The sequence below is a fragment of the Hevea brasiliensis genome, chromosome 11, assembly GCF_030052815.1.
Source record: "Hevea brasiliensis isolate MT/VB/25A 57/8 chromosome 11, ASM3005281v1, whole genome shotgun sequence".
Classification (NCBI taxonomy): Eukaryota; Viridiplantae; Streptophyta; class Magnoliopsida; order Malpighiales; family Euphorbiaceae; genus Hevea; species Hevea brasiliensis.
This window is the reverse complement of record NC_079503.1, coordinates 5825487-5853035: the sequence shown is the minus strand read 5'-3', so window position 1 is coordinate 5853035 and position 27549 is coordinate 5825487. Positions and strand designations below refer to the sequence as shown.

The 27549-nt window shown below is 34.7% G+C and overlaps 1 protein-coding gene, 2 non-coding genes and 1 pseudogene across 3 annotated transcripts; 2 read left to right on the top strand and 2 right to left on the bottom strand.

Moving 5' to 3' along the window:
* Positions 1-381: 381 nt before the first annotated feature.
* On the top strand, positions 382-488 carry LOC131170924 (small nucleolar RNA R71). Its single transcript, XR_009141688.1, has one exon. It is a non-coding gene; the product is annotated as a small nucleolar RNA R71 (small nucleolar RNA).
* A 5582-nt stretch (positions 489-6070) lies between these two features.
* LOC131170624 (replication protein A 70 kDa DNA-binding subunit A-like) lies at positions 6071-10390 on the top strand (annotated as a pseudogene).
* A 4005-nt stretch (positions 10391-14395) lies between these two features.
* Positions 14396-14503, bottom strand: LOC131170900 (small nucleolar RNA R71). Its single transcript, XR_009141664.1, has one exon. It is a non-coding gene; the product is annotated as a small nucleolar RNA R71 (small nucleolar RNA).
* Positions 14504-22320: 7817 nt separating this feature from the next.
* Positions 22321-25682, bottom strand: LOC131170543 (mechanosensitive ion channel protein 10-like). The gene is made up of 5 exons (XM_058129749.1): positions 23938-25682; positions 23715-23838; positions 23130-23423; positions 22847-23049; positions 22321-22748 (listed from the first exon to the last, which is right to left on the bottom strand). The coding sequence occupies exons 1-5, from the start codon at positions 25416-25418 to the stop codon at positions 22475-22477; spliced, it is 2376 nt and encodes a 791-aa protein (XP_057985732.1). The 5' UTR covers positions 25419-25682; the 3' UTR covers positions 22321-22474.
* Positions 25683-27549: the final 1867 nt, after the last annotated feature.

Below are 27549 nucleotides of genomic sequence, written 5' to 3'. Positions count from 1 at the left end.
GCTTGTTCTTGCAAATAATCATCACCATAAGAAGAGTAATCAACTCCACAACTTTGAGTTCCATCTGTGAAGGCAACTTGTTGCATAGTTGTAGGAGTTGAGGTTGTTGCCTTTGTGCAAAAATCACTAAGAAGCTGAGTCAACTGATCAAATCTTGCATTCATGTAGCTAACTGAGTCAAGTTCATAAATCCCAGCCTTCTTTGGCTCAAGTGCTCTAGGATTTCCCCATAAATGGGTATTATGAGCAATCTTCTCTAATAGATCATAGCATTCTTCACTTGTCATTCTCATGAAATCTCCTCCTGCTTGTGAATCAATTGTGTTTCTTATGGCTGGAGTAACTCTGGTGTAGAAATTCTGAACAATCATCCATTTGGGTATTTCATGATGAGGACATTGCCTTTCAAGCTCCTTAAATCTCATCCAAGATTCATACAAAGTTTCATCATCCCTTGGCTTAAAAGCTACCATCAAATTCCTCAAATGAGTGGTCTTCCCAGGTGGGAAAAATTGAGATAGAAAAGCTTGAGATAGCTGCTCCCAAGTATAATAGCTTGTGGAAGTGAGTCATACCACTCCAATGCTGAATCCCGAAGAGAAAATGGAAATAAGGTGAGCCGAATAACTTCATCTGAAACTCCAGGCTGTCTTTGTGTGCCACATATCATTAAAAATTTCTTCAAATGAGAATGAGGATTTTCAAGTGGACTACCTCCAAATTGTGAATTCTGAACCATTTGAATGAGACCAGTCTTTAACTCAAATTGATTAGCTCCAATGATAGGTCTGTTATCTCTCACATCTGCACATCTAGGAAAAGCATAATCTAACATGGATCTTCTCTGAGGATCATTTTGATTAAACACTTCATTTTGCCTATTTTGCTCATTTCCTCCATTGTCTCCACCAATAGCTCTATTTTGATTCTCCATATTTTTAATTGTCTCCTCTTGCTCAAATCTTTGTTGTTCTTCTTTTTCTGCTTCTTTTCTTCTTTTGTATTCCTTTTTGTTGGCTCGATAGAATTTTTCAATTTCTGGGTTGAACAACAATTTAGTATCACTTGTGATTTTCGATCGTCTCATAAACAAGAAAAGTACCTAAAAAACACAAGGAACAATAGTGAAAATAAAAGAAAATAAAAATTCTAATTAGCTTAAAACAATTAAAATCCAACTTAAAAACAAACAACTCCCCGGCAACGGCGCCAAAAACTTGATACGGTGTGTCCGCAAGTGCACGGGTCACAGTAGTATAGTTTAAAAAAAAATGATATCGATCCCACAGGGAATTGTGCTTAAATTGGAAATAAAGGTATAAGCTAATTAGAATGACAAAATTTAAAAGATATTAAAAATGAAATCTAAAAATTAAAATTGGTATTTGAGGAATTTAAGCTAAATTAAACAATTAACTAAAATTAATTAAACTAGATTACCAAAATTTAATTTGAAATTTCTATTTATGAAATTGAGAGGAATTAAATCTAAATTCAATAAAAATTAAAGTGATTCTAGAGATTGGATTTTCAATATTGTTTGCATGTGGTTTATCCCTAATTTAGCCAAACACATGAGAATTGCAATTTTGAGGGAAATCAATTCTTAAATTTTTGAAACCTTTTTCAAGCATTTCAAAGTTGGTTTTCATTAAATCAAACCCTGTTTTCACAGTATTTCAAACCTAACAAAAACCCAATTAATGCTCTAATTGATTTTGGAAAGTCCCCTTAATTCTCTTAGCTTATCTCTAACACCAAGAAAATAAAGTTTATTGCAAGATTATCTATCCCTAACATTCACTTTTTAGTCCATCTATTAAGGATTAAAGCTTAACTTAATGAGGGCCCATTCATCAAGCAAGGCAACAAGCACACAAGCAATAAATCAAAATGTAACAAATCCCATTTAAATGGCTAAATCAGTTAAAAACCACAATACAAATCAATATTTACAAACCCATCTCTAGAATCTCAATCAACTACTCACTATTCATAGTTTTAAGACAAACCCAAATGTATAAATGAAGAAATAATGGAAATGTAAGCTAAAGGGTAGAAAAACCCAGAAAATTGCAGAAGGATCTGCTGCAGAAAAGTCTTGGCGTGATCCTTGCTGCTGCTGGAAAAATGCAGAACGTGCTCCCTCCTTTTCTCTTTCTATTCTTGCCAAAAATGCCTCCCTTGCTCTCTATGGAAAGAAAATGATAAAATGAGACTTTATATAGGCTAAGGGTCTGCCCTAGAATGGGTAAAAAGGGGAAGGTTCCAGAGAAAGTGAGGTAAAAAGCTGGAGTAACGGAAATGCCACGTCAACCATTTCCAGTAAAAATGACATAAGCCGAGTCAGTTGTGTCGCGGGTTGTGTAGCTCTCGGCCTGAATATCTGACGATCGACACAACCTGCGACATAAGCTAATTCGGTTGTGCTGCAGGTTGTGTCGCTCTTGGCCATTTTTTTACTCAACTTCAAAATTTTTGCAATTCGACTCTAATCTCCTCCAAATGGCTACTCTGATCAAAATACATCAAATTTCTCCAAATTTAACCTACAAAACAAATAAATTCCAAAAATTAAACTAAGAAGTGTGAAAATTATAAAATTGACTAAATATATGCTAATATCTATAATAATAGCTATGAACAAGGGTAAATAATGTGCAAAAATTATACCTAAATGATGATCTAAAATGCATGCATCAACAGGTAAAGCTTGAGATAGATACTTTAGCAGTTCAGTCCAGTGATTCAGAGGATGAGGTGCAAGATCCTGATCAACAAGAGGATACACGTGAGTAATAGCAACAAGGACCATATAGCATTGCAATTGGTAGAGAGAGAAGATAGATTAGACCCCCGCAGAGATGTGCATATGTAAATCTAGTTGCATTTGCCTTGTCAGTTATTGAGACAGTTGATGTGCATGAACTCATCACTTATATGAAAGCTATTTCTTGTTCATATGCAAATCAGTAGGTTAGTGCTACGGGTGAAGAAATTGAATCTCTTAACAAGAATCAGACTTAGAAGTTGTAACATTGCCTAAAGGATAAAAAGTGGTAGGCTATAAATGGGTGTTCAAGAAGAAGGAAGGCACTCTAGGGGTTGAAGCACCTCGATATAAGGCATGGTTAGTAGTAAAAGGCTTTACTTAGAGGGAGGGGATGGACTTTAATGAAGTGTTTTCTCCAGTTGTGAAGCATAGTTTTATCAGGGTCTTACTTTCTATGGTTGCCCTGCATGATATAGAGCTCGAGTAACTAGATGTGAAGACATTATTTTTGCATGGTGAGCTAAAGGAGCAAATTTATATAAGTCAGCCTAAGAAATTTGTCATTCCAGGTATAGAAAACCATGTTTGTTTGCTTAAGAAATCTTTATATGGTCTGAAATAGTCGCTTAAGCAGTGATATAAAAGATTTGATACATTCATGATTTGTAATGACTTTATTCGTAGTTCGCATGATAGTTGTGTATATCATATGAAGCTTGCAGATGATTTCTTTGTCTATTTGCTGTTGTATGTGAATGAGATGCTTATTGCTACTAAAAGCATGTCATAGATTAACATTTTGTAAAAAATAGTTGAGTGATGAGTTTGAGATAAAAAATTTGGGTGCTGTAAAGAATATATTGGGAATGAAAATTACCAGGAATAAAAGTGTTGGAAAGCTTTTCTTGTCATAACGGGCCTATATTGAGAAAATACTTAAGCCTTTCAACATGAATAATGATAAGCCTGTGACTGTTCTGTTTGTCAATTTCAAGCTATCTGTACACATGTCACCAAAAAAAGATGAGGAGATGGAATACATATCCAATGTTCCTTATATAAGTGCTATTGGTAGCATCATGTATGTTATGGTTTGTACCTAACCTGACACTTCACATGCAGTTAGTATTCTGAGTGGATACATGGCGTGTCCTGGGAAAGAACATTGGCGGGCAATGAAATGAATTCTAAGGTATTTGAAGGGTACTACATATGTTGATATTATATTTGACAAGGCCAAGATGAGTGATTCAGTTATTGGCTATTTGGATTCAGATATTATAAAGGACTTAGTCAAGAGGAGATCTCTGACAGGTTATTTGTTTACTCTCTTTAGAAGTGCTATCAGTTGGAAGGCAACTTTTCAAGCTACAGTTGCTTTATCCACTGCAGAGGCTGAATATATGGCTTTAGTAGATGCAGTAAAGGAAGCTTTATGGTAACAGAGTTTGGTGAGTGATCTTGGATTGATACAGAATAAGCTAACAGTGTTTTGTGACAGTCTGAATGCAATACATCTCACAAAGAATTATATGTACCATGAGCGAACTAAACACATTGATGTTAGATATTACTTCATTCGGAACATTGTATCTCAGGGGGACTGTAGTTGTGTAGAAAGTTTCTACATATGATAATCCAACATATATGATGACCAAGGGAGTCTCACTAAGCACGTTTAGGTATTACTTAGACTTAGTTGGTGTTTATAGTGCTCAGTAGTACCTTAGCGAGGGCATATGGAAAGACAGAGTGTTGTGGAGATTTTGTGATAATGGAGGAAATTCAAGACAAGGGGAAGAACTGCTATTTTTATGTGGCTTGAATTTTGGATAGTGTTCATGGATTCGAATTGTGATTCGATCCAAAAGTTTCACTCTGTGACCCAATTGGGATAAAAAGTGAAATCTGTGGTAGTATGGACCAGTATAAATATTGTAATATTCTGTCCTTTACAGTAGAGTCCCTAGATATTAGAAAAATATACTAGGGTTAGGGTTTGAGGGTTTTGAGTGATTGTATCTTGCTCTTTTCATCATAGTAGAATTTTTTTCTCTTATTTTACTCATGGACATAGACCTTACGGTCAAACCACGTAAATTTTGTGTTATTTTTCTTCTCTTTCTTATATTGTATAATTGTGTGATTTTGTGTTCTTTAGATTTGCGTGCCTATTATAACACACACACACACACACACACACACATATATATATATATACACACACACACACACATATACATACTAGTGAATGGCTTATAGCTAGCTTACATTTTATTATACACGTAAAAGGATTATTATCAAGCATTTTTGGGTACCTTTTCACCCTTTTTAATTCTTGAGTCTTGGTTTTATCTTTGGACAGCTAAAGTTCCTTTCGTTTTTTAAGTGCTTTTTGGAATGCATAGGATTTTAATTTATTTGCTAGGAGTTTTTTTTAACGCAAAAAGGGAAATTGCATAATCTTTTCTCAAGGACTGACGTGCTCATATGTCCAACTATAAATTATTAAAACTAGGGTGGAAGGAAGCTGTTTTTTTTAGAACAAACTCATGGAGGTTGAGTTTGTAACTTGAGGATTTATGTGCTTTTTACATGAAATTGAGTGTTTTTTGTGATACTTGATTATCTCTATTTGGTCCTAAGTAGATTTGATTTGCTTGACTTATGTTGACCTTGTTCTTGATGCAAAATCTTGTGTTTTGTGTGAATGGTGACAAAGAATTATTTAAATTATAATAGGCCATCGGTTAGTTTTGAATTTTGATGAGAAAAGAAAAAAAAAGTTAACAAGAATGTTTGTTTGGTTGTGGAATGATCACTGTTTCATCGTTATTTGGGTCATGACATCCCAGCAGATGTATTTAGCACTTCTTTATGATTGAGATTGATATGTTCTGTTTTTTGTGCCTCTTTGCATAGGATTATTGTAGTACTGAACTTGGAAACTATAATTCTAGACTTTGAAATAATTGGAAATCCAAAATTGTTTACTGATATGGCTGCTCAGAAGGCATTTCCAAATGGCAAATTGATGCAATCAGCAGGGATTGGTTATAACAACAAAAGTACCCAAAATAACGGGCAAGATATGCAGAGTTTTTGAGTGCTCAAAATAAGGGTTCTAGTGTGCATAGTTTCCAGCCATCTTTGAGTTCTCAAAATCATGGCAATAATATGAAAAGTTTCTGATCCACTTTCAGTTCCCAAAATCATGATAATAATCATCAGAGTTTCCAACCAACTGTTCAACCCCCATAGCTACCAGCTCCAAATTATAAAAATCATGCTGCTATTATGAAGAATGAGGCACCAACACGTATCATTCCCATTGCTGCTTTGAATCCTTATCGGGGGCAATGGGCCATTGAGGCTAGGGTAACTGCAAAAGCGGATCTCCGTTGCTATAACAATGCTCGAGGAGATGGGAAGGCATTCTCCTTTGACCTTCTCGACTCTGATGGAGGTGGAATACAAGTGACCTGCTTCAATGATGATGTTGACTACTTTTATGATGTCATTGAGGTTGGTAGAGTCTATTTGATTTCAAAGGGTAACTTAAAACCTGCACAGAAGAATTTCAACCATTTGAAGAATGAAGGGGGATATTTTTGGAGGCAACTTCAACTGTGGATCTTTGTCCCAATGAAGATGGTTCTGTACCACAACAACAGTTCTCCTTCAAACTCATTAGTGAAATTGTGAATGCCGAGAACAATGCCATACTCGATGTTATTGGCATCGTGATATCTGTTAACCCTTCTGCTCCTATCTTGAGAAAGAATGGTATGGAGACTCAAAGAACAATTATGAATCTGAGGGATAGTTCCGGCAGGAGTGTTGAGCTAACCCTTTGGGGGGATTTCTGCAATAAGGAAGGTCAAAAGCTGCAAGAGATTGTTGATTCTGGGGTTTTTCGATTTTTAGCTATCAAAGCAGTTAAGGTTAGTGACTTCAGTGTAAAACCCACAGGGACAATTTCTTCTATTCAGCTCTTTATAAACCCAGATATTCTTGAGGCTCATGGCCTGAAGGTCTGGTTTGATCAAGCAGGGCAGAATGGTGCTTCGTTGTCCATTTCCAGAGACACTATGACAGGAGGACCTAAGAATGAGATGCGTAAAACAGTGTCTCAGATCAAGTGTGAAGGTCTTGGAAGATCAGATAGGCCAGACTGGGTCACAGTGCGTGCAAGAATAACTTTTGTTAGAATAGATACATTCTGTTGCACAGCATACCCAATTGTTAGCATAATTACAATAATTAACATGATTATAGGAGGTTTGTGTAGCATAATTACAGCAATTAGCATGATTATAGGAGATTTGTGTTGTAATTATTATTTTTGTCTAAATTAGCTCACATTCTCATGTATAAATAGATGTAATATCTCTGTAAATAAGACACAGACAAATACACAATCCTTTTCTTCATTCACCAATGGCATCTTCATCTTGGTCATGCTTCTACCAGTAAAATTCAACCTTTAATTTCTCGTGGATTATTAGGATCTACTAAGTTTGAGTCATTTAATTGTTTAAATTGTCATCTTGCAAAACAACCTGCATCATCTTTTTCTCATAATAATACTACTTCAGACACTCCTTTTGGTTTAATTCATTCTGACATTTGAGGTCCTTCTCCTATTTCTTCAATAAATGGTTTTCGTTATTTCGTGATATTTATTGATGATTATTCTCGGTTTACTTAGATATATTTTTTGAAACATCGATCTGAGTTATCACAAATTTACATCACATTTGCAAAAATGATTAAAACTCAGTTCTCTTGTGATATTAAAATTCTCCGAACAGACAATGCCATGGAATATCAGGATTCTTCTTTACTTTAGTTTCTTAGTCAACAAGGCACCGTTGTTCAATGTTCTTGTCCTCACACCTCTCAACAGAATGGGCGAGCCGAACACAAGCATCGCCATATTCCTGATTCTGTACGTACTCTTATTCTTTCTGCCTCATGTCCAGAAAAATTTTGGGGAGAAGCAGCTTTTCATGCTGTTTATATTATTAACCGTCTTCCTACCTTGGTTCTTCATAATTTATCTCCTTTTGAAAAGTTGTTTGGACAACCTCCTGACTATTCCATCCTTAAACCTTTTGGATGTGTTTCTTTTCTTTTACAACCTCATGAACATACCAAATTAGAACCCCATGCTCGTCTATGTTGTTTTCTTGGTTATGACATTGAAGACAAAGGGTATCGTTGTTGGGATCCTGTTTCTAATAAGTTACGCATCTCTCATCATGTTACCTTTTGGGACAATACTATGTTCTCTTCTCTTTCCAAATTTCATCACTCTGTCAATACTGACTCTCTATTTTTCACTGACTCCTCCAAAGAGCTGTTTCCAAGTCCTGATCTAGGTGATTGTGATGTGCTCAATATTAGCCCAACTACACCTGCCCCTGTTGAATCTGTACCAGTTGTTGATCCAGTACCTACGCCTACATCTCCTTCTAGCACTACTCTTCGTCGTTCTATCCGTGTAAGAGAAACTCCTCATTATCTTTCTTATTTTCACTGTTACTCTACTATTGCAACCCTTCATGAGCCTCATTCTTATCGTGAGGCAAGTACTGACCCTCTTTAGCAGCAAGCTATGGTAGCGAATTTGGGCTTTAGAAAACTCATACTTGGGATTTAGTTGATCTTCCACCAAACAAGACCTCTATTGGTTGCAAATGGGTTTACAAAATCAAGACCCGTTCTGATGGAACTATTGAATGCTACAAAGCTCGCTTAGTAGCCAAAGGGTACACTCAAGAGTATGGTATCGACTATGAAGAAACTTTTGCTCTAGTGGCCCAATTAACATCTATTCGCAGGCTCTTAGCTATTGCTACAGTTCGTAAATGGAAACTTTTCCAGATGGATGTCAAGAATGCTTTTCTTCATGGTGATTTAACAGAAGAGGTTATATGCATCCTTCTCTTGGTTATCATTTTCCTCATAAGGTTTGCAAACTTCGGTGAGTCTTATATGGATTAAAACAAGCTCTCAGGGCCTGGTTTGCCAAATTTAGTTCCATCTCGCTCAACTTGGTTTTCTCTCTAGTCCACATGATTCTGCATTATTCACTCACCGAACTGATAGTGGTATTGTTCTTCTGTTGCTTTATGTTGATGATATGATAATAACAGGAGATGATTCATCTGGTATTTCAGAGTTACAACATTATCTCAATTAGCATTTTGAAATGAAAGACCTGGGTTCTCTCAGCTATTTTTTGGGTCTTGAAGTTTCTCAAAATTCTGATGGCTATTATCTATCTCAAGCCAAGTATCATCTGACTTACTTTCTCGAGCAGGCATCACTGATAGCAAAACAGTATCAACCCCATTGGAGCTCAATTGCAAACTTACACCTCTTGATGGCACTCCTCTTGATGATCCTACTTTATATCGATAGCTTGTCGGGAGTCTTGTTTATTTCACAGTTACTCGACCTGATATTTCATATGCTGTTCATCTGATCAGCCAGTTTATGTCTGCTCCTCGCTCAACTCATTTCTCTATAGTAATTCGAATCCTTCGTTATATCAAAGGCGCTCTTTTTCATGGTTTGCACTTTTTCGCTACCTCCTCCATAGTATTATCTGGCTACTCTGATGCTAATTGGGCTGGTGATCTGACAGATCGTCACTCTACAACTGGTTATTGTTTCTTCTTGGGTAATTCTTTTATCTCTTGGCGTAGCAAAAAGCAAACTGTTGTTTCACGTTCTAGCACAGAATCTGAATATCATGCTCTTGCTGATGCTACATCTGAATTACTTTGGTTACGGTGGTTATTAACTAATTTTGGGTGTCACTCATTCTTCTACTACAATGCTTCATTGTGATAATAGAAGTGCCATACAGATTTCTCATAATGATGTATTTCATGAGCATACCAAACACATCGAAATTGATTGTCATTTTGTACGTCATCATGTTGCTCATGGCACCATATGTTTGATTTCTGTCTCCTCTGTCAGCTAAACCGCTGATATATTCACTAAAACGCATCCTCCCACTCGCTTTCAGGATCTCTTAAGCAAATTCAAGTTGGCACCTATGCTACCACCTTGAGTTTGAGGGGGGGGGGATTAGCATAATTACAGCAATTAGTATGATTATAAGAGATTTGTGCAGCATAATTATAGCAATTATTATTCTTGTCTAAATTAGCTCATATTCTCATGTATAAATAGATGTAATATCTCTGTAAATAAGACACAGATAAATACACAATCCTTTCCTTCATTACTTGTATTTTTTCTTCTAATACCAATGATGATTGGTGATAGACAGTGTAACCAGAAAGTGGCAAGATCAGGAAACTCAAGATGGCAATGTGATAGATGCAATCAAGAATTTGATGTATGTGACTATGGGTATCTTCTTCAATTTCAAATTCAAGACCATACCGCGATGTCTTGGGTAGCAATTTCAGAGTGCAGGAAGAGATATTAGGTTAACTCTGCAAAGGAATTGTACTTGTTGCAATATGAATTGCGAGGATGATGCGGATTAGCAGATATAATTTGGAACACTCTCTTTCACGGTATATATTCAGGCTAAAGATCAAAGAGGAAATGTACGGTGTGAGCAGGTGAAGATAAGCTGTTGTTAAAGGCGGACAAGGTGAATTATTCTTGAGATAGTATGTACACGCTTGACTTGATTTCATAATATCCTAGATACTAAATGTCTGAACCAAAAGACACGATTTTAGATCCGGTAGCTTTGGTTCTTCAAAATTCATTTAGGCATTAGCAAACTGACTCGAAATTTAATTGTTAAGTGATTTTATCAACATTGTTAGAGACATACATTTGTAGGCACCTTTCAAACTATGGTGTGATTAAGCGTAAGGTGTATCGGGCCAAATTAGAAATTGAAAATTTCAGAATTCACGAGTTTGGGTGAAAGGACAGACAAAACAAACACAGAATTGAAGACAGATTATCACTGGAAACATCATAGAGATACATAACATAAAGAGGAGAAAGAATTCCGGAATTCTCAGAATTTTTAACATCCCTTAGCTCAAGCAGCGAGTCGAAATTGGCTACTCAATCACGGCACCAACAAGGGCAACAAGCACAACCCCACCAGCCACAATCTTTGAGCAATAAGTTCTTGAGAGATGGAGAAACCCGGGCCAAAGTTTGACCACCTGGGAATCACCATGGAAGCGGTGAGTGCATTGCTGTCAATCCGATGTTGCCTTCTCCTTGATGAAGCCTTCACTTGAAACCTCCCATTGGATTTTGACGCCACCATAGCCTTAGATGCCCTCACATGCAATGGATTGAAGAAGGCCTCTGAGCTTGGAAGAGCCCCTCTTTTGGCTTGCAGAAGTTAATGGCATAGCCATTTAAATAGCTGAAGTTGAGGCCATTTCTTTCTCTGATCTTTGGTTCTGCTCTCTCTAGGCCACCACCTTTCTTTCTATGAATTTACTGTCCAAATTGGGAAGATGGGATTCTTAAGGTTGTTTTTGAGAGTAGGGGAAGGGAATGTAATGAGAGGTGGAAAATTGAGATGCCAGGGGAACGTGCCGTCCTGATCGTTGTCCTATGTGGCAGCTTCGCTGTTAGGAATTGGTGGATAAGGTTATCTAATTGGCCCAAATTACCATCAAGTTTGAAATTTGGAAGAGAGTTCACTTCTGTTGGTTGGCATCAGTAATTCAATCCAGACTACTAGTACTGCCTCTCGTTATAGCTGTGCTTTGGGCTGCCTGAATGGGTTTTTGAATGTTGGCCCAGTCAGGTCCTCCAAATACAAAACTACATCCAACTAGCCACCCAGAGGCAATCGGCTTTAAGGTGAGCATGCTTAGACAATTTGACAGAACCATTGGGTGTGAAGAGGTCCAAGAGGAACTTGCATTAAAAAAAAAATAAAATAAAATTATAACTTGATATGAACAGTACGGAAATTACCATTATAAACACATTTCTAAGGTACAAAATTCATTCTCAAATCAATATTAAGAAGCTGAACTGATATTAGGCACATAACATTTAGACTTAAAAGAGAGTGACGGACAGTACATTTAAATTCATGTCTTTAAATGTGATTTACTCACAAATTAAGTATTTTTAAAATTTTTTATTACTAAAAAATTTTTTAAAAAATATAAACCAACTAATTTTTAATTTATTTTGATTAATAAAAAAGTCTTTAAATTTTTAAAATACAAACTTAAATTTTTTTATTAATTAGGTAAATAAAAAAAATTCCAAAAATTTTTGTTAAAATTTTTTTAAGCTACTGATGCATACATTTTGCATAATCATTTAGGTTTAATTTCATAACCATTTTTATTTGATTATTAGTCATTTTTAGCTAATTTTATTAGTTAATTAGTTAGTTTTTCATAATTATCAATTTTGGATTAATTTGTAATTTTTACTTTGTTTTGTAGGAAAAATGGTGTTTTTGAAGGACTAAAGAGAATTTTGCCATTGAGGAGTGTCTTCTCTGACAAAAGATGTCAAAACAAGTTTTCAAGTTGAAATATGCATTGACCAAGCGTATAACTTGCGCATAAGCTATGCAGATCTGCATAAGGAGAAAGATCAACATTCGAACCGGCCGAAATGTGCATAAGGAAGCGCATAGCTTATGCACATTCTCGCCTCCCTTATGCACATTCACGAAATTGTGCATAACCTATGCACCAAGTCATGCGACCGCATAAGTGACCAGAACCAGCCAAAAGCGCATAAGGGATTGCATAACTTATGCGATCCACTTATCTGATCCATGAAGAGTTCATTAATGAGTGCGGGAGATTCCCTCAAATAATTCCTCCTAGAACATACCATTTTAGGGCTCCATGTCGGAAAAATGCTATAAATAGTCCCATTTTCTCATTTTAGAAGGGAGGCAAAGGAGAAAAGAAGAAGAGGAGAAGAGAGGCAGAATTTGAGGAGTCATTTTCACCTTCCACACCATTTTTAACCAAGATTTGCATTTCTTCCTTCCTTTACATTTTTCTACATTTCTAGTGTTTAATTTCTTACTTCTTAGCTTAGATTAAAGCTTTATTTCCATTTAAACTCATCATATCTTGTAAGCATTATGGATAGTGAGTAGTTTACTTTTGATTCTGGAGTAAGGGATGTAATATTTTAGTTATTTTTGTGGATTTGAGTAGGTTAGTCCCAATTTAATGAATTTATGAGGTTTAATCCATTTCTTGTGTGCTTATTCACATGCTTAATGAAGGGCCCCATTAAGTTATGTTCTTAATCCTTGGTTGAAGCAGAAAGGAGAAAACCAAGTGATAGTTAATCAAGAAATTAGACTTAATTAACTTAGATCTAGAAATAGACTAAGGGTTAAGAGGGTTTTAATAGATTGATTAAAGAACCTAATGGGTCTTGGTTAATTTTAACTCCACGAAAGTAGGATTAAGTTAATTAAGGCACTCTTTGTCTCACTCGAAAGAGTTTTCAAAGGATTTTAGAATTAATCTCCTTTAAACCCATAAATTTCATGGATTGGGCTAGCTAGGGAAAATCCCAAAATAGCTTGAATATGAAATCCCGAACTCCGGAATCGCCTTTTTACCATTGTTAATTTCTAATCGAATTTAATCATTTGCCATTTTAAATATTGCCATATTTGAACTTGCTTATTTCAATTTGATGCAAATCTTAGTTTAATTAATACATTGTTGAATAGAATATTAAATTTGCACATTTAGATTTCATACTCCATTACCCATTAATTCATTATTTTAATTTCATAAATACTTCAATTTAGTCAACTTTTATATCAAAAATTCAATCATTAACACAACTCCTCGTGGGATCGATATTTTTCTATACTACTTGTACGACCCGTGCACTTGCGGTTGGGACGCATCAAGTTTTTGGCGCCGTTGCCGGGGACTTGTTTGCTTAAGATTAAATTCTTGATTATTTTAGTTGTTTTTTTAGTTTTATCTCTGTTATCTTTTCATTTTGTGTTTGTTTGTTCTTTTTCAGGTACTCTTAATCTTTTATGAGAAGAGCTAGAAGCACAAGTGATACATCCTTATTATTCAACCCTGAAATTGAGAAATTTTGTAAGGCCAACAAGAAAGAAACCAGAAAAAGAAAAGAAGCCTTGATAGAAACTGAATTAGAAGCAGACATGGCTGATGAAAGAATTAGAATTGGTGTTGGTAATGCTGGAAATGATCAAAATAATGAAAATGCAGCCCATGGTGAAGAAGTTGTTAATGCTAAGGTGCCTAGGGGAAGTATGATGGATCATGCTTTTCCTCGTTTTGATGACTTGAGAGAGAGCATAGCAAGACCAAGAATTGATGTAAATAGTTACAAGATGGATTTTGGAGTCCTTCAAATGATTCAGAATTCTCAATTTGGGGGTCATCCTTCTGAAAATCCACACACACATCTGAAGAAGTTTGCTATGATTTGTGACATGCAAAAACAACCTGGAGTATCTGATGATGCAGCAAGGCTAAAATTGTTTCCATTCTCTTTGAAAGATAAAGCATTGGATTGGCTTGATTCTTTACCTCACAACTCAATTACAAATTGGGAGCAGCTCACTGATGTATTTCTTGCCCAATACTTTCCACCTGGAAAAACTCAAGAGTTGAGGAATCAAATGATTGCTTTTAGACCAAGAGAAGATGAGACTCTTTATGAGTCATGGATGAGATGGAAGGAGTTGGAGAGACAATGTCCACATCATGCCATTCCTAAATGGATGATAAACCAGAATTTTTACACAAATGTCACTCCTGCTATCAGAGGAATCATTGATGCTCAAGCGGAGGAATTCATCATTAAGCATGAAGATGAAGCTTATGAGTTATTAGAGAAAATAGCAAAGAAGCAGTCATCTATGGAGTAGTCCAAGAGGGTCAACTCCAACTCAAAAAGGCAAGTTCTTTGGAATGTATGAGCTTGATCCATTCAACATGATCAATGCCAAATTTGATGCACTCACTAATGTCCTTGCTAAGAAAATGGAGGATTTAAGTATGCTAGTCGGTTCATCATCATGCTCTGGAAGTTCTCAACAAGTTACTTATGCGAAGGAACAATGAGTGTGGAGTAGATTATCCTTCCTATGCTTGGAGGAATCATCCCAATTTTCATGGGAGAATCAGCAAAATCAAGCTTCAACTCAGAACTTTCCATCACAACAACAAGAGCATCAATACCAACAACCTAGGCAACCACCACCTAGTTTTCAGCAAAAGAATGCAAATACTGCACCTTTACCAAGACAGCAAGAACAAAGTTCCACCACGGAGGCTTTATTACAACAAATTCTTGCTAATCAAATTAAGCGTGATGAAGAGTTGAGAGAGATGAAAGCAAGGCTCGAACAAATGCAAACACACAATAGGATCTTTGGAAAATCAGTTGCACAACAAGCATGCTCATCAAGTACCAATTCTATGGGAAACTTCCTAGTCAAACAGAAAATCCAAGGGAGCAATGTCATGCCATCACACTTGAGGAGTGGTAAAATAGTGCATACTAAGAAGAGTGAAAAAGTTGAAAAAAGAGAAAATGAGAAAGATGTTGAGGGAGATGAAAAACAAGAGAGTGAAAAAGGGAGTGCAAGAAAAGGTAAAGAGGTGGTTGAAGAGAAAGAAGAGAAATATATACCTCCAAAGCCTTACAAGCCATAACTTCCCTTTCCATAGAGATTTCAAAAAGCCAAGCTTGATAAGCAATTTGGAAAGTTCTTAGAGGTTTTGAAGAAGCTATATATAAATGTGCCTTTTATTGATGCTCTTTCCCAAATGCCTTCTTATGCTAAGTTTTTGAAAGAAATTCTCTCAAATAAAAGAAGACTTGAAGATTATGAGACTGTAGCCTTGGCGAGGAATGCGGTGCTATCCTTCAAAGGAAACTTCCTCCAAAGCTCAAGGATCGAGGAGTTTTCAATTCCATGCCATATTGGGAATCATGTTCTATAAAAGCTTTATGTGATTTAGGGGCTAGTGTAAGCCTTATGCCCCTCTCCATCTATGAGAAGCTTAACATGGGAGATCTTAAGCCAACCCACATTTCTCTTGATTGGCGACGGATCAATTAAATATCGAAGGGATCTTGGAAAATATACCACTGAAGGTTGGAAAATTTTACATCGATTGACTTTGTCATTTTGGACATGGAAGAGGATTCTCATATGCCAATCATTTTGGGAGGCCTTTCACAGCTACTGGTGGTGCTTTGATTGGCGTGAAAGGTGAAAAGCTTACTCTTAGAATCGGAGAGGATCGTTAGTCTTCAATATTGGCAATGATAAGAAGAAGCAACATGAAGATGTAGACTCTTGTTTGAGAATTGATATAGTTGATGAGTTAGTAAAAGAGCACTTTAGAAAGAGCTATCCAAGGCTTCTCTTGAAAGTTGTCTTATCCATGAAGGAGTATCAATGATGAAAATCCAAAAGAGGCTGCATTTGCACAAGATTTGAATACTAATCCACCTTGTCATATGGCACAAATCTTTCAACTTGAGGAAGTGGAGAAAAGTGAAGTAAAGCAACCATCTCTCAAAGAAAAGATGCACCAAAGGTTATCAAGAAAGAAATGGTAGGATTTTTAGACAAAGAAACAAGGATCTTCTCATGTGATGGAAAGAAAATGAAGTATAGATTCATTGAAGCACCTATTGGAAACAGAGGCAACAAATTCCAATTTCAGCCACCATGAAACATGAAAAGAGTCTAGCTAAGGACTATAAATGAGCGCTCTTGGGAGGCATCCCAAGTCCTTTTATTTTGCTTTTGTTGATTTAATTTCTTTTTCATTAATTTTGTTTTTATCTTAAATTTCCTCAAATTTAATTTTTGACATTATTAAATCTTGTCCCTTGTAGATGTATATCAATGAATAAAGGATGGTGAACTATTGTGAGCTGAAATATTTTTATTGCATAGGAAAAATGCAATCTGCGAGAAAGGAAAAGTCTGCAGCAGATAGATTACATCCTTGAGTGCAATCTGGTTTATGCGAGAGAAGAAGAAAATTCTGCAGCAAAGAGGGTGTTTGCAGCAGATGGCTTGTGTTTTTGGTGAGGTTGGGTGTGAGACTTTTAAGTATGTGTGATTTTAATCTTAATATGGTGGTAAGTGAGTCATTTTTGCAGTTTGAGCTTCTTTGGGTTGTAGGATTCAAGGTAAAAATGCTGCATTTTCTTGGCAAAACTTGGAGACTTCATTTCATCATTTGTGGTTAGATGCAACTTCATGCAAATTTTATGGAGTTTTATGTGCTAAATGTTGATTTGCAGAATTTGTCTTAAAATGGCATAGTTCTCAAAGGTCTTTTATGTAGGATCCATTTTTACATGCTTGTGTGATGCCTTTTTGATATACTTTGTATATATTGATGTGTTTTTGGTGAAACTTCTCATGGTTTATGCTTCATGGAATTATATTTCTTCATTTTAGGGTATTTTTCACACTTGCAAATCATGTTTCTTTGCAATCTTAATTTTGTTGAATTGTGCATAAGCAACTGCATAGCTTATGCAATCCTGCATAACCACAATTCTTGCCATTTTCACCTTTATTGCAAGTGCATAAGGAGAGTGCATAGCTTATGCAACTCTGCATAACCTCATTTTGTCAAATTTCATATCTGTCAAACCTTGCATAAGGTGAGTGCATGACTTATGCACATTTGCATAACTTCAAATCCTTCATTTTCTCTCTCTGCCGAAGTTTGCATAAGGAGAGTGCATGACTTATGCATACGCATAACCAAAAATCCAAAACTCCAGTGCCGAAGGGTGCATAAGCGAGTGCATAACCTATGCACTTATGCATGACCAGAAACCCAGAAAAATCAAACCTGCCGAAGGGTGCATAAGGAAGGTGCATAAGTTATGCACTTCCGCATGACCAGAAACTCCAAAAAATTCAAACTTGCCGAGGGGTGCATAAGCAGAGTGCATAACCTATGCATACGCATGACCGACAACAGAAAAACCAAAGTTGCGAGACTGCATAAGCAATGTGCATAGCCTATGCATACGCATAACCAAAGATTACGAATTTCAAAACCCACGCGAGTGCATAAGCGAGTGCATAGCTTATGCACATCTGCATGACCACCAACCAAAATTCCAAAAATTGCGAGCGATTGCATGGCGAGTGCATAACCTATGCATACGCATGACCGATTTACGAACAACCACCGCCGAGAGATGCATAAGGGGAGTGCATAACTTATGCACTCCCGCATGACTTCGCTCCTCAAAATTTCAAGGGTCACCGAAACTTGCATAAGGAGAGTGCATAACTTATGCACTTCCGCATGACCAAAAAATAAAAAAAAAAAAAAAAAAAAAAATTTTGCAAATATTTTACATAGCCTATGCAACCCTTATTGCCACTCATGCGAGCCTTGCGGCTTATGCACCCTACTTATGCACATGTTCTGGAAAAGTTAAAACCTGCTGAGACTTGCATAAGGAGAGTGCATAACTTATGCACTTCCGCATGACCAAAAAAAAAAAAAAAAAAAAAAATTTTTTGCAAATATTTTACATAGCCTATGCAACCCTTATTGCCACTCATGCGAGCCTTGCGGCTTATGCACCCTACTTATGCACATGTTTTGGACTGACACTTTACTCTGCATAACCTGTCTGACCTCTTATGCATCACCATTATTCCTTGAATTCTCATCGCTCTATACTGTAACTCTTTCCTTTTGCTCTTAAATTTCACAATTCCTGGTAATTTCTCTTTACTTTGAATTTTGATAATGCACTACTTGAGACATTGAGGACAATGTCTAATTTTGAGTTTGGGGGTGCACATTCATTTTGATTTTTGCTTCATTTTTTTTACATTTTGAGTATAGGAACATCTCATCCCATTTCATTTACATATATTGTAAATATTTTACATATACATCCATACATACATATACATAACACATTTACACACACATTATACATCACTTAGAAATTATACACTTTGCACACAAATAGACTTCTTCCATTTAGTTAATGCATTGCTCATTTTTAGGAATCATGCATCATGCATTAAAATCTTTTGCCAAATCCCTTGAGTATTGAAAAGTTGCCTATGAGAGTGATTTGACTTACCTTTAGTTGGGTTTGTGGATCGAAAGTTTCCTAAGAGGTGCAAAGTTTTGAAGTGTTTATCCCTTGCCTATATCTTCTTAGCCAAAAAGCCACCCAACTAGTCCTTTAGAGATTGGAGTGTTTAGAGGAGTTATTGGATATAAGGTAGTCAAATGATGTCTCACCAATCCTAGAACAAATTTTCTAAACCTTTCAAGGCGAAATATCGACTTATACTTGAAAAGAGAGATGATTAGGCATTCTTTGATTTAAACCTTCTCATTTTAAACCTTTGGCCCTTTTTCCTAATTAAAATTGACCTTTGAAAACCCCTTTGAGCCTTTTTATCCCTAATTTTTCTTGAAATCCTTATTGCTACCTAGCCAATGAACCAAACACTCCAACCCTTTTCATGAGAATAATATTGAATATTAGGTACACTTTCTAAAAAAATAAAAAAAAAGAAAAAATATACAAAAAAAAGGGAGAAGAAGTGCTTGTCATCTTGTAAAAGTGCTAGTATATGTGCTTTTCACTATTGCCATTCAAAATGAAAGAAATCCACCCAAAGTATTAAAAGAAATGAGTTTGGGGGTGGCATTTTTAGGGACAATCATCAAAAGAAAATGCAAAATACAAGTCTAAAGTATCAAAATGTCCCTCCATTTTTATGTGTTTTGTAAACTATGCTAGCACTTGACAATTCTCATTGTGTACTTCTCTCCTCCATATATACAAAAAAAAGAAAAAAAGAAGAAAAAGAAAAAAATTATAATAAAATAAGAAGTGTACCTTATGTTTAAAAATTGAAAATATTCTCATGCTTTGAATACTTTTTACCCATCTTTCTTCTTAGCCTCATTTTAAACCCCATGGCCTCATTACATCCCTAAAAAACCTTTGATCTCTTGATAGTACTTGCTACATTAGTGGAGATAGGAGTAGGGAATTTGCCTATGGGATTGGAAAACTATTCATCTATTCATTCAATTCTATCATTCCATGTTGAGATACTTTGGTTATCAATTGTCCTAGAATTCTTTTTGAGCATGACTATCTCTTTTGATTTGTTGGTTTGGGGATTTTGAATGATAATTGACTTGATGGCTAAGCGGTGAAAGCTTGGATAAGCATTAGATTCTTTGCATTTTGAAGGATGGGTATATGGATTGCTGGTATGGCTGAAGGTGTGTTAAGTTACTTTAATAGGTGATTTTCATAGTTCTTTGGATAAGGCACCCCTAAAAATTTTTTGCATTTCATTTTAAAGTTTGCTTGAGGACAAGCAAAAGCTTGAGTTTGGGGGTATTTGATGCATACATTTTGCATAATCATTTAGGTTTAATTTCATAACCATTTTTATTTGATTATTAGTCATTTTTAGCTAATTTTATTAGTTAATTAGTTAGTTTTTCATAATTATAAATTTTGGATTAATTTGTAATTTTACTTTGTTTTGTAGGAAAAATGGTGTTTTGAAGGACTAAAGAGAATTTTGCCATTGAGGAGTGTCTTCTCTGACAAAAGATGTCAAAACAAGTTTTCAAGCTGAAATATGCATTGACCAAGCTGCATAACTTGCCGCATAAGCTATGCAGATCTGCATAAGGAGAAAGATCAACATTCCCGAGGCCGAAATGTGCATAAGGAGACTGCATAGCTTATGCACATTCTCGCCTCCCTTATGCACATTCACGAAATTGTGCATAACCTATGCACCAAGTCATGCAGCTTCGCATAAGTGACCCAGAACCAGCCAAAAACTGCATAAGGGACTGCATACCGTATGCGATCCACTTATCTGATCCCATGAAGAGTTCATTAATGAGCTGGCAGGAGATTCCCTCAAATAATTCCTCCTAGAACATACCATTTTAGGGCTCCATGTCAGAAAAATGCTATAAATAGTCCCATTTTCTCATTTTAGAAGGGAGGCAAAGGAGAAAAGAAGAAGAGGAGAAGAGAGGCAGAATTTGAGGAGTCATTTTCACCTTCCACACCATTTTTAACCAAGATTTGCAGATTTCTTCCTTCCTTTACATTTTTCTACATTTCTAGTGTTTAATTTCTTACTTCTTAGCTTAGATTAAAGCTTTATTTCCATTTAAACTCATCATATCTTGTAAGCATTATGGATAGTGAGTAGTTTACTTTTGATTGGAGTAAGGGATGTAATATTTTAGTTATTTTTGTGGATTTGGTAGGTTAGTCCCAATTTAATGAATTTATGAGGTTTAATCCATTTCTTGTGTGCTTATTCACATGCTTAATGAAGGGCCCCATTAAGTTATGTTCTTAATCCTTGGTTGAAGCACCGAAAGGAGAAAACCAAGTGATAGTTAATCAAGAAATTAGACTTAATTAACTTAGATATAGAAATAGACTAAGGGTTAAGAGGGTTTTAATAGATTGATTAAAGAACCTAATGGGTCTTGGTTAATTTTAACTCCACGAAAGTAGGATTAAGTTAATTAAGGCACTCTTTGTCTCACTCGAAAGAGTTTTCAAAGGATTTTAGAATTAATCTCCTTTAAACCCATAAATTTCATGGATTGGGCTAGCTAGGGAAAATCCCAAAATAGCTTGAATATGAAATCCCGAACTCCGGAATCGCCTTTTTACCATTGTTAATTTCTAATCGAATTTAATCATTTGCCATTTTAAATATTGCCATATTTGAACTTGCTTATTTCAATTTGATGCAAATCTTAGTTTAATTAATACATTGTTGAATAGAATATTAAATTTGCACATTTAGATTTCATACTCCATTACCCATTAATTCATTATTTTAATTTCATAAATACTTCAATTTAGTCAACTTTTATATTAAAAATTCAATCATTAACACAACTCCTCGTGGGATCGATATTTTTCTATACTACTTGTACGACCCGTGCACTTGCGGTTGGGACGCATCAGCTACATATGGGAAAGACAAACCACATTTAACATAGACCAATCAAAATTAAAATTTTAGGAATGCAGTAACTCTACCAACCTCCTTTAATCCGTGGTTGATTAAACTCACCCAAAATAATTACAACAATAAATTAAATAATAAAAGAATTGCAATAATCTGATTTCTAAATAACTACAGTATATATATATATATATATATATATATATATATATATATATATATATATATATATATATATATATATATATATATAGCAGTGCTGATTTCTGCTTCTTTTCTCGTACCTTTGGATGGAACATTCTCCATCAACTCTATCTTGAATTTTCACTTTGAGATGAATTACATCCTCCTCTTTCCTCTCCATAACAGCTGACATCCATGAAATGCCGATGATTTAATTCCAGAAAGTTAAATGAAGAATCAGATAAAATGATGAGATCAATATTTCTTTACATCCAATTATCAAAAAGAACAAGAACAAAGTTTAGAACATTGTAGTTTTCCAAAACCCATTTTTTGGGTGTTCGCGTATCACCAAGATTACCTTTAGAAACCTTGTTTTACCATATCAGAAATTTAAAGCTCAACTTTCAAGAATGATACATATGGTAATGATACAAATTCAAAGAATAAAGGAGCATACATACAACAGAAGCAAATTATTGCAAGAAGGAGAGGGACCGTCATCGTGTGAGAGGTGGGACTGCCAAGGCTGCTGAGCCAACGTAGCTAATATTAACTTCTTGAGGAAGAAGATGATATTTTATACCAAGTTCTTCAAAAAGTTTTTTCATCTCTAATACTAGATCAGATCTTCTGTTGCCCCTATCTCCAGAATTCTGGAAGTTTATCGTGTGATTAACATAGAGAGCCATTTTCATCTTGTTCATATTTTCAATCTCTTTAACCTGCACACTGTGGCCTGGACGCCAGTGCTGAGGCTTACTCTCCAAGTACCTGAAATCATAAAACAAAACATTGTAATTTGCACATGAAACAATGGAGGAAAAAAAAAAGTAGGATAATAAACCAGAGGAATATAAGACTTGACTTACGCTTTTATCCTAGCTTTCAGAATTCCAATAGTCTCAATTGAAGTGGAAACATCAACAGTGAATTCCACAGAATCACTCATTTCTGGGCTCCTGTAGAAGTTACTGATTGGTTTGGTAGCTAGAACTGAATTTGGATAGAATATTTTCTCATTGTCGTATCTCAAAAATACTGTTGTCAAAATATTCATCTCTTCAACAACCATCTGCAATATACCAAAGTATCAATCAAGTTGAATTGCACATAATCATAGAATTAATACCTATTCCAGGATTAAGGCCTTACCTGTACTCCATCAATGACACAACGATCACCAACATCGAATGGATGCATCACGAACACAAATATAATGGCTTCAAATACTGTCTTGGCAGTGTTACCAAACATGAATGCCAACAGCAAAAGTTGAGATGAAACGAAGACAAGAACTTTGGTTGTTAAAAACCCCATCGTAAGTAACCAGACAATAATGATCACAAGAAGCACAATTCCTGAAGCCAGCTTATTCAATTCCTCTATTGCTGTTTTGGTGTCATTTAAGGAAAGTGCCAGTGATTTGCGTTCATTGTAAACGTTCACCTGCAAACTAGAACTCATATGCTAAGAGACTAGATGTTCGAAAATTTTTCTTTGACAGGCTCTAAAGTTCTATTTATTTTATGAATTCATGATAAACTATTGTAATCTAAATTTATGATTGTGTCAAATTCTCATTTTCTGACTATAAAACTGGAAACATCTTATGCAAAATGACAATCACACTGAAATTGAATGACAATACAAGATTTTATGGCCTCAAGAAAGGATTTAGAAATGGCAGATTTGCACATAGAAAATTTATAAGAATAATAAATTTGACAAAGATCTAACCAGCCAATTTTTTAATGCTGATCTCTTAATCTTTCCAGTTTCTGCTGCTCCTTCGAACAGTAGAATCACATTGTCCACCTCCTCCTTTTTCATGAAGCGCAGGAGGTCTTCTTCATCAATGTACCTAGTCCATTAAACAGAAAGAAACGTGAGATGACCCTGGAACAAATCACCAGTCTGCCATTGCAATATTGCAGAAATTTAAGGAGGTGGATATTCTCACTTGCTTCCCGGCTTTGCTACATTCTTGAAAATCTTATAAGCAGCGGCTTTTGCTTCCCACTCACTAGTAATCTCTTTGTCCTGCTCACCCTCCTCCTCATCACACTGATCGAGTGCGTTGTAGAGAGTAGACAACCCTGTACCTGTAATCACATTAATCAATCCTTTCATGGTCCAAGCAGAAACCTTCTCGTGCTTCATCCTCTTAAGCTTATCCACATCAATCACCTCTTCTTTATTCTCTTCATTTTGCTTCTTCAAATTGCTAAAACTCAGCTGGCCTGGCATTTTATTGCTGCTTCCAACCTTTTCAGCCATCTCCATCACAGGAGGCCCGGAAAGAGCTTTAAGAACATACTGATGAAAGATTGATTCTTGAATTCTATCAAAGAATCTAGTGACATGAAAAGAAGATGCTAACAATTTAACTAACAAAGTTTTGAGCAACCATATAGCAGCCCCAATAAGACAAGAAGCAAGAGCTCTTGTAATATGATTTAGAATCTTTGTAGTGTGCCTGGATCGCTTAACTCCTCGATTAAACAACAAGCCCCAAGCTAGAAGCACCAAACCCAACCAAATAACGGCCTGAACACTCTTCTTCAATCCATATACAAAATAAAGCACCTTTTTCCTTAGCAAGAAGTTCCTTTCAATCAAGAAAACCAAAATATTTATAAACCACTCAGTGACTAATCTACCACAGAAAATAACTAATATCAGCACACACCATTTCCATAATTGCAACCCCCAAACTGTAGAATTCTGCAATCTATCAATAGTCAAACCAGCAACTAACAACCCCAAAAAGCAAACAAATGCAGTCAGCTCAAATAAGATCAATATTTTCCATTTCTTACCCATTGTTTTGCTCACTTTAAGACTTGCGGTCTTATATACCTCCTCATCATCCTCCTCATCCGGTCCTGGGGTTCCAATTAATGGCGTTTTCGGGGTAATTGGAGCAGATTTCAAGCTATCTTTCTGCGCGGACACGCTAACTGTGTTAGTTGGTGAAGCTGCATTAGGTGATGTACTAGAAGGCGAGCTTGAATTCACCAACCGGATCTTTTCTTCTTTTAAGTTTGCATCATTTGGATATGGTGCCTCTACCAATCTTGATTTTGGCTTCAAAAACTCAGAACGTGCAAGCGATTTTCTTCGTGTAATGGAATCGGTGGTTGGGATTTTTGGAGGCTTGTTTAGAGTTGGGGTAGGAACTGGGCTATATCTTGCTATGTCTGAAGAAGAAGGAGAGGTTGCAAACGTGGATGTTTGGATCCTCAAACTTGAGTTCTCCAACTCTATCAACTCAAGTTTTGAACGTTTTGGAGAAGAACCCAACTGGGAATTCTTTGAAACAGTGTAAGCTTTCGTATCTTTGGTTTCCTGAGAAGCAAAGCAAGATTCTTGTGTCGTCGAAATTTGAAGTACGACATCGTTTGTTCCTTTCTTCTCCGCCTTGCCTCTGCCAGCTTCCATTCTTGTTCTCTCTTCGCCAAAACCAGTTTCCTTATTGCTAAAATCTCAGCATTCGACAATCATTTGTCCAAGAAAAAAAGTCTGCGGAATCAACTTTCCATTCCAGGGAAAAATTGAAAAAATTTTCAGGGAAAGTGAATCACCTACAATAATTGGAGAAAGAGAACGGTGGAATAGGTCTCAAAGAGATCCGGCAACTAGAAAAACAAAGCAAGAGAGAAGAAGTAGAACGCAATTTTTGACTCAGAAAACAGCTTAATATATATGCAGCGAAAGATGCATATAATTAGCCGGGAAGGTTTATATTTAAATAAATAAAAATTAATAATTATTAATATTAACGGATAGCTGTTAGGGAGGAGAGGAGCCCATCATTTTAATTTCAGCTTGCAATTGCAGGCATGAAAATGAATGATGAAAATGTGTGACGTTAACGCAGAGGGGCTTTGTATGGCTAGCTGTGAAAATTGTGAAACTGTAAACAGAATTTTAAAATATTTTTAATAAATTAAAAAAATAAGTCAGAGTATTAAATTTAATAAGGAGTATGGTTTAGAAGTTTAGGTGGTGGAGCTGTTTGATGTGTGGTTTACCAATTATGTCCATGGATTAGATGAATCTATTAACTAAATAGGAAATGGAAATAAATGGATGATGAATGCTAGGTGATTAGGTGAGGCTTTTTTTAATTTTAAATTATTAATATCATCTCTGGTAAAAAAATTATTTAAAAAAAAAATAAGAAGATCGGTGTCCCTTTTCCCTCAATCAGTGGTCTCGGGCTCGAACCTTAGTATGAAACACTTAGGAAGGAAGCTCCATTAAGCCTATGTATTTTTAACTGATGTCTAAATAAAGTCAAATTAATTTTTTTTCTAATAAAACTAAACCTTTTAATTTAAGCTCGTGTATACTCAAAATGCATTTTTTATTTATATAATTAAAATAATGAGCTCTTAAACAATCATCATGTCCAAAAAAAAGTAACTTTTTTAATTTTTATTAATTTCGCATTCAATGATATAGTTTCATGTATAATGTATTTTATTAAAATTTTTAAAATTTATCTAAATAACTGAATTGAAAAATTTTACAAGATCGAGATTAAAATTTAAACTATTTGTAGTATATAATAAATTTTAAAAGTTAGAATATGTAGTAAAAAATTTTAATTAACTCTTTTAAATATAAAAAATAAATTATTTAAATTTAATCCCCTAACAAAATCTTTTTAAATTCAAGTTTCTGAAAACAATATAATTTTATTATTTTATCATTATAATTATAATTTTTTATTGAAATAATATATATTTTTTAATTAATCTTTTTTTAGTTATATAATCATATAATTATAATATATTAAAATAATATTTTTATCAGTTTGGGAATAACTATTAAAATTGATATAAAAATAAAACGATTAGCTAATATTAATGATGTATTCAAATATTTTAATTATTTTTGTTAATTAAATATTCTAATTACGCTAATTATTAAAATTAAAATTAATGTTAAAGTTTGAGATTAAATTGATAAAATTGAAAAGTTTGGTTAAAATAAAAAACTTGTAAAAGTTTTAATTTTTTGTAGTCATTCAGCTATTAAATAATAATATAAAATTTATATAAATAGATAAAATTGTGAAATGAATAAGTATTTAAATTTGATATTATATTTTTTATTATATTAAAAAAAATATTTTTATTTTAACTATTTATTCAAATAAAGTCTAAATAATTTTGTTGAATAGTATTTTTTAAAATATTTAATATAATTATAAGTTATAATACTTTATTGATGAAAAGAGTAAAATTAATTTGAAAATAGGACTAATTAGTAAAATAATTCTAAATAATTTTTTAATTTTATTTAAAATTTTGTAAGTTAATTTTATTAAAATTATAAAATTAGTGTTAATTTTATTCTATTTATCTAAATTAGTCAAAATTGAAATGCATTTATAATAATTTTATTAAATTTTTTAATGAAAATTATTTTTTAATTTATTATATTTAACAATAATTTGAGAATATAAAATTATTTATTTTTATTTTTAATAAAAATAAAATAAATAAAATTTATTAATTTATATATAAAAATAAATTTTAAGTTTCATTAAAATTATATTTTT